At 46.8% G+C, this 12,498-nt stretch overlaps 1 protein-coding gene and 1 long non-coding RNA gene across 7 annotated transcripts in view; one reads left to right on the forward strand and one right to left on the reverse strand.

The window, feature by feature from the left end:
• ZC3H7B (zinc finger CCCH-type containing 7B) overlaps positions 1-921 on the forward strand; it is a 43,825-nt gene extending 42,904 nt beyond the window's left edge. For all 5 annotated transcript variants that reach the window (XM_048300403.1, XM_048300405.1, XM_048300407.1 and 2 more), the window contains one exon: positions 250-921. In XM_048300403.1, the coding sequence (XP_048156360.1) occupies positions 250-442 (193 nt within the window). In that variant the 3' untranslated portion in view covers positions 443-921. The remainder of the gene's footprint in view (positions 1-249) is intronic.
• The window catches only part of LOC125324489, a 38,256-nt gene that overhangs the window by 21,109 nt on the left and 4,649 nt on the right, over positions 1-12,498 (reverse strand). The window contains exon 2 of one of the 2 annotated variants that reach the window (XR_007203004.1): positions 8,832-9,002. This is a non-coding gene — a long non-coding RNA (uncharacterized LOC125324489). Of the gene's footprint in view, positions 1-3,419; positions 9,003-12,498 lie in introns of those variants that run through there. The other variant, XR_007203003.1, reaches the window with a different exon arrangement.

A 12,498-nucleotide genomic window follows, 5' to 3' on the forward strand; every position in this document is an offset into this window, starting at 1 on the left:
TCCAGTTCCAGCTCAGATTTTTTTGTGCTCTGACTAAATCCCCTTGTAGCCACTGCTCTTTTTGCTGCTCTGTTTTTTTCCCAGCCTTGATGTCTTCCCAATTGCACATGGGTTTGTAGGAGAATCAGCTCGCCCTTAAAAAGGAGAGTTCACAGCAGGTTTCAGTGGGTCCTTATCAAGTATCCCAGACAGGGAACTCAAACCCCTGTACTGGGGGTGCCCTCCTGACTGCGTTCCTTGTGCCGGCAGGTTCCAGAAGAACAAGGCCTGTCCTGAGGGAGAGGAGTGTCGCTATGCCCACGGGCAGGACGAGCTGACAGAGTGGCTAGACCGGAGGGAAGTGCTGAAACAGAAACTGGCCAAAGCCCGCAAAGACATGCTGCTCTGCCCCAGGGATGATGACTTCGGGAAATACAACTTCCTATTGCGGGATGATGTATAGTAAGGGCTGGAGGGAGTCTGTCAGCTGCAGAAACACGGGGTGGGTTTTCCGAGTGGCAGTAGCAGGGAGAGCGAGATCTGCGTCTCGCAAAGAGAACTTTTTCTTTTCTTTTGTTTTAAGATTATGAGACGATGATTTATTAGTGGTGAATGAATTCGTGAATTTGATTCTCGTTGGCCAGCGACGCCATGCTCACTGAGTTTGTGATCCATCTTTTCTCTCTTCTTTCCTCCAAATTCTCCTTCCACTTCATCTTTTTGTTTTGCCTGTCCTTCATTCAAAGGAATTAATTCAGTCTTGTACTGGGCTGCAAATCAGATAATTCCACCTTCTGTCATTCTTCTGCCTTTCAATTCAGAGTATGACTGCAGAGGTCTGAAGGACAAAGCTGAGAGAGAGGGTCCAGAAAAGTTGTGGATGCCCCATCCCTGGAAGTGTTCAAGGCCAGGTTGGATAGAGCTATGAGCAACGTGGTCTAGTGGAAGGTGTCCTTCTAAATGACAGGGGGATTGGAACTAGATGGTCTTTAAGGTCCCTTCCAGCCCAGGCCATTGTATGATTTTATGAAATCTGGTGAAAAGGTGACCATGAATTTCATACGTTCCTTTTCTCAGTGCTGCAGAGTAAGCCCCACTTACTCTGCTGCAGCCCTCCTGCTCTTCTGGGAGTTTGGTACCAGAAGAAATAGGCATTGAGGTGCAAAGAAGAAAAACCACTAGATCTGGCTTGAAACATCTAGGCTTATGCTCCAGCTGTCAGTATTGCCCTCAGGCATCAACTGGTGCAGAGGAGGATAACAGCCGTGTGGTATAAGGAGTGCAAGGTAAAAGCAGCAAAGTAATGAAATTGCTTGCAGCAGCAGGAACTGGGTTATAGGTGACTTCAGACTTCAGCTGACTGTACTCAGAAAGCAAGTTGGTGACTTCTCATTAGATGTCTTTTCCAGTGTGCGGCAGATATTCAGGGCAGATAGTTTGAGTTTGGTTTTTTGGCTGGTGTGACTGGTGCAAGTAAAAGAGAACCCATCCAGGAGGTGTAGTGGAATCTGTGACACACCATGTGTCACTGAAGTCCACACAGTGGTCAGGAGGGAGGCAGTCACTAAAAGGAGCCTGTGTTTCTGTGTTGCCTTGTGCCCTGAAGCAAGTGAGGGAGGGAGGTAATGGTGTTCCTTTCTTGCTCTTTGCATGTGTTTCTGGTTACTTAGAGCTGCATTTTTCCCTGCACTGCCAGAAGAACTGGGTGGGGACCCATTTAAAAGGACACCACTGCGCAGCATGGGCAACGTTTAGCTAATGGGAATCCAGCTGGAAGCGCTTACCAGTACCAGAGGTCCAGCCCCCTCCTCCTCAGAGCCAGGGTAGGGAGCTTGCAGATGCAAAGTGCAACTAGGATGCGACGCAGAGCAGGGACAGTGGTGGAGAGTGAATGGCACAGTGGGACTCAGCCATGGCCTGCTCCTGTGCTGCCTGATGTGTGCTGTGATGGGATAACCAGTAATGCTGAACTCCGGGACAGGATTTTTGCTTTTTTAAGTGGCAGCAGTGAGAAGCAGTACTGCTCTGAATGCCAGCCTAGTCCTTTCTGGTGGTCTCACCCTGTAAGCAGTAAATGTGTCCCCTGTCCTGAGCTTCCCTCTCCTTCTCTCTTCTGCAGTCCAGCTGTGCTCTGGAGTTTTGCATGCATGGATGGCATCACCCACTCAAACACAAACACATCTCCCTCCCCAGCCTTCGTCAGGGATGTCTTTTTCATACAGAGTCTCCCGGGACAGCAATCTCAGAGCCCTTGGGTAGGGCTGTATCCATGGTAAATACAATCTGGCCATTAACTGCTTGGTGCTTTGGCATTTCTGGGTCCTCCTGTTCCTCCCTGCTCCCGTATCCTTGGGGTTCACAGCTTCAGGAGGGATGGGATGTGGAAACTGGGAGATGTGGACGTGCTGTGAGGCAGCACAGGAAGGTGCTTCAGCTCCACTGGGATAGTTAAGGTCCAGTTATGGAGTAGAGTGCTCTGCATTCTGGTCTGGAATCTTTCCATAGACATGGTGTGCTCTAAGTAAACTGAATGTGCCTCTGCACTTAGAATCATTAAGTTGAAAAAGACCTCGAAGATCATCAAGTCCCGTCGTTAACCTGGCACTGCCAAGTCCCAGACTAAACCATGTCCTGAAGTGCCACATCTACATGTATTTTTAAATACCTCTGGGGATGGTGACTCAGCCTCTTTCCTGGGCAACTTAACCACTTTTCTGCTGAGCTTTTTTCCTCTCCCTTAAAATGTGGATGGTAGTCTCTGGTTTGCTGTGAGCAGTATCAGACATGGCAGTTTTTGAGTGGTCAGGTGCTGTAGTTTCTCCTCTGTCCTTTGTGGTAGCTATGGTACCTTTCCTGGTCATCCTTGTGCTCAAGTGGTCAACTTTAGAGATGGGAGGAGACAGGCATCAGCTCCTGGGTTATCTTGTTCTGCTCTTCTTGGGCAGACGCCAAGGAAGGAAATCTGGATTGGGGGACACTGAAATCTGTTTTTTACTTTTAAAACAAACCTGCATCTCTAGTGTGACTCTAGCGTTTGCTGAGCTGTGATTTCTCATGCAATGACTTGTTTAGGTTACCAAGTGGGTCACTGTCCCCTCTCCCCCTCTCTGCAATGAGAACTGAGCTGCTTGGTGGGACTTCAGAGGTTCAGGCTGGGGCTGATATGGGGAGAGGGTGAGGTGAGGTGAGGTGAGGTGAGGTGAGGTGAGGTGAGGTGAGGTGAGGTGGGGGAGGCCCACGATCACAGGGGTTGCATCAAGTGTCTCTTTGTTTTCCCTGATATGATAACCTGGTCTGTGGTGTTGCAGTACTTCGTCACCAGACTTGTTTTAGTGTGTATATATGTGACCCCTTCCATGAAGCATATATACACAGGTATTAAATATATCGCTCTATATAATATTATATGTGTGTGGTATCGAAGGAATCTTTTAAATGAGGGTAAAGGAAAAGGACTCAGGCCAGGAAACGCAGCATCTCCAGTTTAAGTATGAAGCCTTTTATTTGGGATAGGGAAAGGGAAATAAAAAAAAGAGGGGAGGGTTTTATATAAATAGGTATAAACTTTGAGATGGAACAGGTTTCCCTGTGCGCATTTTTGAAACCCTTGAGGATGTCCTTGCAGTCCCATCTCAGCGAGAGAGTATTATACTGCTAACTAGCGAGTAAAGTTTTAATATAAGGCTTTGCTTATATTATTTAAAGGGACATTGTGAAAGGCAAGAAGTTTCACACTTGACTTCCCAGGCTTGCTTTATCAAGCCAAGAGGGTTTTCTTCAGCACATTATGTGCTCTCAGCAGAAATGCTTAGTGCTCGCAGCTCTACAGCAGATAAACCACAAGCTGTAGGGGCTGCTTTAGTGTTGTGTTCACAAGACCCTGTGGTAACTCTCTCTTCTTTATTTGTGTGAGAGAAGAAGAAAATTCTGCAGCACAGAACCAAATTTGAGGGTTATTAACAAAGGAAGTGATGTTTTAATTTTATAATATTAGAAGAAAATCTCAAATACTGTAAAATAACCACAGACATTCACACAGAGCAGAAACTTATTAAATGCTGAAGGACTTAGTGAAAATCTTTTCCCAAATTCTTTGATAGGGGCAGGGATTTTAGGTGATACTGACATTGGAGTAAACCTGGCCTTTACAGGGAGAAGTAAAAAAAAAAAAGACAACAAAAAACACCCTACTTAGCTTGTATGAAACTGTATGTCAAAAATGGATGGGTTTTAGCAAGTGAAAGGAAAAGATAGCAAGGGGATGCTGCAGTTCTGAGCTGGGTAGTAATGATTTTGAGTCCTTTAATATGTCTTTGTATTAATATAATTTAAGAATACCACGCTTTACTATTAAAAAAGAACTTAGTATCTTTCATAAGGTCTAGTATCAGGATAATTATGTAGATGTTTTAACAACATTTTTGCTTTTGTTCTTAAATAAAGAAAGAAAAACCAAACTTGCTTCTTTTAGCCTTTGTAATAGAAAATAAAAGTGTGCACTTTAAACCCTCTCCTGATCCAGAGTGTGTTTGTGTTTTTCAAATAGCCTGCAAAGGATTTTTATCTTGCTTTCAGGTTTCCCTGCTGTGAGGAGGGAAGCAAAGGGAGCACGTCAAGCATTGGACCACTTTGGCTTTCTCCCTTCTTTAAGTATAATCTGCTGCTCTTCTTGCTGAGTGGAAAATTGCCTAAGTGCATATTAACAGTTTATGCAGTTCTTCATCAAACACACAGTTCTTGTGAACTTTAGGTGTATTTAAGATGTTTTTCTTTTCCTCCTAGTGCCAAGAATCCATGTGCTCTGCATCAACACAGTTTCAGGTGTTTGGGTAACCTGTGTTTTGAAACCTCCAGTAATCGGGTCTTGTAACACCTTCATCTAGAGATTCTTCTGCTGTGTAGGCTGCGCTGTCCAACTGGGTTGGCCAGTTCTTTTGCCTGGCAGTGTGCACCCTGCTAGGGAACGTGCCCTTAGCCCTATCCACCAAGTTGCACACAGCTTGGGCCATGGGAGGTGTCTGTGCACTTACTTTCCTCCTGGAAAGGATGCTGTGTGAGGAAACTGCACCGGGGGAAGAGGTCAGTATGAAAACATTTATTCATAAACTATTACTAATTTTATTAATAAATTAAATTCTTTATTTTTCTAATCTGTCATGATGCAGATTAATCTATATTCTTGATGAAATCAAAACTGGAGATGTGGTGAAGATAGGGGAGTCCCATGGATATGCCCTGTTACTGCAGTATAAATTGGTAGTGACCAGAAGGTCATATCCAGCAAGGCCTGAAGAGACAAGATTTGTCACACATCTCCTTGATGTGCCTTCATACAGACATAAGAACTCATGTCCTTCTGGTCAAAGAAAAGACCTGAACACATTCTTGTAGTGCAGGGGGAATGAGGAGACGTGCACTTCGAAGGTGCATCAGTTGAGTACATAAAATGTGAGAGACATTACTTTTACATTCCAAAGTCTATTGAGGGCATGCTGGCAGGAGTTGAGGGTAGCTTTTCCAGTACAATTGAAACCAAAATTGTCAAACTGTGAGACAGACAAAGCATCAGGAGAAAAACACCTCTTTTCCTTGCAGGTTTGAGCCTCAGCTGTAAATCAGTGTTTCTTCACTGAAATAAACTTGTATTTTAGAGAGGAAGAAAAGGAGGGGTCATTTCAGTATTCAGATCTTCCTAGGAACTTCAGCAGATACAAAGACAAGGCAGAGAGACCCAGATCAGCCAGAAAAAATCCAGGTTCTGTGGAAGATTGTGAGGAGCAGGGTAGAAACCCCTGAGAGGTGGGAGGAAGGCTTCATGCAGAAGATGGTTCATGCCATCATATAGCAGCCTGGCAGAGGGAGTTTGCTGCAGATGAGGATCCTAAGTAATCCTGTGACTGAGTCTGCCTACCCACACTATAGAGAAACATTTCTGGGCAGTGAGAGCAGATGATGCAAATGGTGTCGTCCTCTTCATTGTGTTTGCTGCTGCCATTGCAACCAGGAACAGGGTCATGTGTCCTGTGCACAGTGAGCAGCAGAGAGTTCCTGACATGCAGGAGCTGTAACCTGAGGACGTGCGATGGTTACAGGCTGGGGTAGAGGGCACAGAGGACGTACCAGCAGGGCAGCTGGGGGGAAAAACATGGGGCAGAAAGCAATGAGCTAAATAGTAAAAGAGGCCTGGATGGGAGTGCCTAGTTAGAGGGAAGTGCAGGAGGAAAGGCTGTGGGCACGCCGGCTGAAGCACAAAGCTGTTTGATACGTGGTGGAGGAAGGCACCGAACAGACTCAGATGGGTGCTATGGGAAGGCTCTGGGCAGAGGTCCTGTGGACATACAGCCCTTGGGGCTTCCAGGAAAGCTGCGAGCTCTGGTCAGGAGCTGAGCCATGTCTCATTCGGCCTCACCTCTTTCTCCCCAGGATGGGAGAGGACAGGACAGGACCTGTCCATTCCACGTAACCTCTCTCCCTTCCCAGATCGATTGTCACCTCCTGTTTCTCTGTGGTTCCCCCTCCAGACAGGAGCAGTGTGTCCTGGTGGTGCTGGGACAGGAGTGGTGTTTCCTGAAAACAGATCCAGGTGCAGCAAAGACAAGAGCAGGGACCAGACCAGATGACAGCTCCAGCTGACTCATTTCCCATCACAACAGTCCTGTCCCTGGCAGCTCCCAAGATTGCCCCTTTCAGGGATGCTCATTATGCAGGTTATCTTATGGATGGTGGTGCCCCAGAAAACTACTATTTTTTCCAGAGAGTCTCGGGAGGCACAGACATAGCAGAGACCCAGTAAACAGGGTCATTCATAACCATCTGGATTAATCCTCTAAAAAATGACATTACCCAGGGCTGGGAAGAAAATCTCTAAACCCAGATGCCAGAGTAGATTTGTCTTGCTTTGAACTGGAAAAGCACTCGGCTCTGGAGGTGCTCTTTGGCGTATTTCCTTTGTTCTCAGTGGATTTCCTATGTCTGCCTTAGCAGTGGGCTTCCAATAGCACTGGGGCCTTCCAGGCAGATGGTCAGGAAGAATGAAGAGCTGCATAGTTTTGCTAATTGAATACCGAGGCACGCTCCCCCATCTGTACCCCAGCAAAGCTCTGAGGCAGAGAGGGAAAGTCCTGCTTCCATGGGAGTGAGATGGCCTCAGTTTTCCTCAGCAGGATGGCTTGAGAATAACTGCAACACGGCTGGGCATTGCCCCTGGGAACTGTGGTGGGGATTCAATACACTGACAGTGTTTCAAAAGAACCTCTAGGCAGTCTGGAGCTTCTCCTGTTCAAGACCATTCACATCTTGGTTTTGGGGGATCAGTGGCAGCCAAACTGTCCAAGCTTTTCTAAGGGTCATTTGTTTTCTTTCAGCCCACATGCCTTCCCCAGGCTCAGCTGACTCCTGTATCTTTCCATCAAGCTCAGACCTCTTGGGCTATGATGCTGCAGGATCCCTGCTTTTGCTGGGGTCCATGTTGTTCCTAGCGGGTGTGAGTAGGAAGAGATGGCTGACGGACAGCCCAGGTCCTTACAGACAGCCTTGGTTTTGAGAGGGAAGCAGCCACAGGAATGTGCATCTTGCTGTCCCACCCAGTGGTCTCCCATGGCCCAATATTACTGGCCTTGGATTTCCCCATCCTGCTTTTAACTCCTTTGTTTATTGCTGCTCTTGGCACCGCTAGACTCCTGCAAGGCAACCTAGCCTCCTGCAAGAAGGCTTGTTCCGAGAGCTCCCAAAGCTGTCTCTGCCCAGGCTGCCAGAGTGTTTTCAGAGCAGGGAAATGCAAAAAGGCAGCTCTAGGTGTCCTTCCTGCCCAGGACAGTACAACTTCTGGTGATCTCAAGGCCCTTTCTCACGTTTTCTCCCTGCTTAGCACCTAGTTCTCTGGCAAATGGCACCTCACAAGGGAAGGCCACGTGCAGAGAAGCAGAGCTGTGGTGAGCCCAGCTGCCATGTGAGCTCCCCAAGAAGGGGGAGATGTCTTGGCGGGGGTGGTGGGGAAGCAAAGCTCATTAACTTTTTGGCATTCATTTTGGGGAATTAGTTTTTAGAAGTTCTTTTGCCTTGGGCGGGAGGTGCAGGCACTTCCTTCCACTGAAGTTAACCGCTTGGATGGGAAATCCCGGCGCTGCTCCTCCACGCAGGGAGACAGGCAGGCACATATGTACACATACACAGGCACGTGTGTGCATGCCATACCCTGCTGGGGAAGGAAGTCCTTTCAGAGGCAGGAAGGGGACTCTGAGGAGTGAGGCCTCATCAAGCCTGTGTGTCTGTGTTGCATGTCGCTACCATCAAAAGTACCCAAAGGGTTGCATGCCCATGTTGCAGGCACCAGGCAGCGTCTTTAGCCAATGCAGAGCCCTAGTCCCACTTTGCCCTCCGATGTCCACCCTCCCATGCTGGCTTCATCACTCCTTCTCTCACCTCCTTTCCTTCAACACCTCCTTTTCTTCAAAGTAATCTGCTGTGGATGCTGACACCCCTGTGGTCTGGCCACAGCCTTCCCTGCTGCTGCCGTTCTGGGTACTGCTGCAGCTCCATAGATGTCTGTTGGCACTAGCAGCAGCATCTCAACCCAGAAGAAGACAACTTTCTGGGATGTGGTGCATGTGTCCTTTCAGCATGGCCATGGTGAAACTCAGTCTGTAGGCCTCTGCCAAGCTGAGAAAAATTCCCTACCAAGCCCAATGCACTACGCAAATAAATAGTTAAGTCTGGAAGCTGTAAGGGGAGTGTACAATTGTTCTAGGAACTAGTACAAGAACAAGAAATTGTATGGATGTCTGTAAAGAGGCAGTGACTGATCTCTGGCAAAGGGTTTGCTTGGATAAAAGAAGAAAGAGGAAACCACTTACCAAGCTGAGTTTGGTGAAAGAACCAAACCCTGCGGGTGGGCCTGGAGCCTCCACACAGACTTTGAGGAGTAGGCTTGATTTGTAGGATGTGCAACAGAAGATGTCTCACGTGAGGAGGTATGGAAATTTCCAAGTAATGGCTGCGCTGCCAATGTGAATGGTCTTGGGTGACTGAAAGAAATGGAGAAAAAAGAGGAAAATACTCTTGCTTCAAGAACTGCAGAATTTGCAAAGCTTCTAGAGGTTTCTACATGTTTTTGTCCTTATTTCCAAATTCACTTCAGGGGAGTGTCATCTTGTCTGTCACCACAAGTCCTTTCAGTGCTGCTGGCTACTGCCTGTCCTGTGTCACTGCCAAAGTATGTGCCCCAGATCATACAGAATACATAACAGCAGATTTTATCTCTGGGGAGGCATTAATTTGACTCTCCTCATCCTAGCTGAACTTTCAAACAGAATAAGATATTTAAATGTATTTATCCCTTGCTGGGTAGCATGCTCTGGGGATGGAGGGATGGAGGGATGGATGGATGGATGGACGGATGGATGGATGGATGGATGGATGGATGGATGGATGGATAATACTGCTGCATAAGCTTTGTGTCCTTAGAAAATCAGACAAAAACTTTTTATTTTCTAAGAGGACACATTCCATTAGATTACCAAGCCAAGCTTTCACCTTATTGGAGAAAGCTGAGATAACAGCAATTAGTAATAATAACCACTAATGCCTTTCTTTAGTCAAATATCACTGCTGTTGGTGTGTTCCCCATCAGCTGTGCTTTCAGATACACCTGAGAAACAAGTGAATTCCCTTCTGTAGTGGTGGCCTCATAAATTGATATGCAGCCAGGTGCCACCACCAAAGACAAGACCCACAGCAATAATCTGCAGGAGTTTCTGACCAAGGAGGCACACAAGTGTGCCACTGGCTCTTGTTTTGAGTCTGAGGGTGGCTGCAAGACACTGGCAGGAGGGGGAACAGGGGAAAGGCTGCTCCAGAAGCACTGTGAAAGTGGCCCTGTGAAGGAGTTGAGGGAATACTCCTGGGGCTGCAACAAAGATGGCAACTTGGAGAGATGCACAGAGAACCCCCTTACCCAGCTCCTTGTAATGAGCAGGGTTGTATCTGAGGTCTGAATGTCTGAAAAGATTCTCCGGGGTTTCAAACTGCCAGCAAGGTTGGACCTACTAGCAACACCTCAGCAGTGTTGCTCTATAGTTCCCTTTAGGCCTGATGGCAGAGCTCTCCAGAGAAGTCCCATTAGAGACAGGAGTAGAATTAGAGGTTTTAGAAGAGACATTTACATGTTTTGGTACCAGCAGAAGCACCTGAGCACTGCAGAAAGGCAAAGGGGCCAGGGGAAAGGAAAGCACAAGAATTGGTTGCTTAAAAAAAACCCAATTCTTTTGAATAAAAATGTAAGAGGAGGGAGAGTATGGACCAAGGCAAATGTTGAAGGACCCACAGTCCTCCCCTCAGGACTGCTGAACACACTCCTTAGGCAAATGTGCCAAGAGGTTCAGCCAGCACTGCTGGGTGGTGTGGGTAGCTGCAGCAAGAGAGCTACAGAAAATACACTGAAGTTAGCCCTGGTCTCTGCCAGTTAAATTGGTGTTCATGGAGTTTGGCCTTTTCCATCACATTAGGTGCCTCCTTTTGTGTGCCACCCACTTAGGGCCAGTAGAAGTTGAATGGCTGGTTGAGTCTGGGAGAAAATGTGGTGTTATGGGCTGACTGGGCTTCTGAGTGATGGATGGAGCAGAGCTGTGGGCACCTCCACTAAAACGGGATCACAAAATAAAAACACATCTGATCTGACAACAGTGTAGCCAGCACAAGTGATGCAATCTGTGGCCATGCCTGCAGCTTTCCAGAGATATTTCAACTTCATTCACTAAAGCAGCTCAAATGCTCTGCTCTCCATGTTGGGGACACAGGGGCAGACAGACATTCCCCACTGCTATGACTCTATTCCATAGTATAGGTTCTGATTCCCTGGGGCTTGAAGACAGGGTGGTGTTGATGCATCCAGCTAGTGATGTTACCCAAGCTCTTCTTGTGGGCAGGAGGTCATTGTTCAGGGATTCTGAATCAAGAGGGACATACACTGTTGGTAGGAGACTTTGTGGACGTGGCAAATGCAAGATGAGATGTATATCTCATTGCTCTCAAATCTCTAGACAAAAACTTAGAGATGTCCATTGCAGGCTAATAATTCAAACTGCTAAGTGACAATTTAGAGGATCTTTAAGCTATCTTCCAACCCAAACCATTCTATGATTCTATTAATTTTCTCTGAATTAATGTCTTCATTTTCTGAAGCCATAAATGTCAGTCAGTTGCTGCAGCAGCTGCTGTGAAGTCCTTAGGTCCCTCCAGACACATGGTCAGATGTTTGTCCAGCTTTCATAACAAGTTTGAGCCTGGGACAAAAGCAGGGGGTCCAGCTGCACCTGGCACTGGACAGCTACCATGTTCCCAGTCACTTTCCCTTGCCAGCCTGTCATAAGAAGCAAAACTAGGCATATATGACAGTAGCTGTCCCAAACATCAGTAATGTCTGGCATGACAGAGACTCCAGTCTTCCAGAATGGACTGGAAGATTTCAGGAAAGGACATGGACCTCCTGGCTGGCAGGCTGTACTCCAGGAAGGAGAGATGTGATCATGTCTCTTGCTCCCAGGAGCCAGAACGCACTGACTGTCTGCAGAGTCTGCTGCTGGCTTCAGCTTTGGGTGGGTGGAGAACACTGTAACAGTCCAGGGTTAGTATGGGACTGTTCTTCCCTGAATGGTTTCACCACTGATGGTTATGACTGACTCAAAATCTGAAGAGGTTGTATCGTAATTATGAATTCTATTAAACCATCTATTGTGTGATTTCTGAGCCTGATTAGATTGGGATCTAGATCACAAGGCTTCTCCAGCTAAACTGAAATTCTCAACCACCCCACCTGGCTAGGTAATTCTTCCTTTTTGGTTTCTACTGGGTTAAATCAAATGCATTTCTTTATGGGACCAAACACCATGTATGGTTTTGCTGGGCTGTGTCCAGTTGCTGTGGCTCAGACCAGTGTAGGAATACCTAATTTCTAGCAACTCACACTGGCACTGTAAGGCTGAGCCTGGCAAAGTGGACAGGAACAAACTGAGAAATAAAGGCACTTCTGTTGAAATATCACACTCAGCAAAAGAAAAGACCCCAGCACATGTAAGATGCTACTTTGCACGCCAGGTTCTAATAAAGAGGATCAGACCTTTATCCTCCTGTCTTCAGTCCTTTTCTCCATGCTAAAAATTTCACAGCTAGGAGAGGAGGGGCTTTGTGTGCTCAAGATCTTACTTAACCAGCTGTTACCAAGGTATTTGCAGGGTTCATGAACTCTCTTCCTGTACATCACTGCTCTGAGAGGAGGCTGTTTGCTTTCTCATAAAATTCTGTGCCTCTTAAGAAGAAAAATCCTGGATTTTGGGGATGATGCACACCTTATCAATATTAATTTAGGAGGGACACAGAGTAACTGTTACATCACATACAAATAATGTCATCATCTTCATCTTAGCTAAAAAGTTAGCAGGCAGATGCAGACAGCATGTGTATCTCCCTGTAGCAACCTGCACAACTTGGAGCTCCTCAGAGGATCCCTTTGCTGTTGCTGATTCG

This window comes from Corvus hawaiiensis, chromosome 4, assembly GCF_020740725.1.
Source record: "Corvus hawaiiensis isolate bCorHaw1 chromosome 4, bCorHaw1.pri.cur, whole genome shotgun sequence".
Classification (NCBI taxonomy): domain Eukaryota; kingdom Metazoa; phylum Chordata; class Aves; order Passeriformes; family Corvidae; genus Corvus; species Corvus hawaiiensis.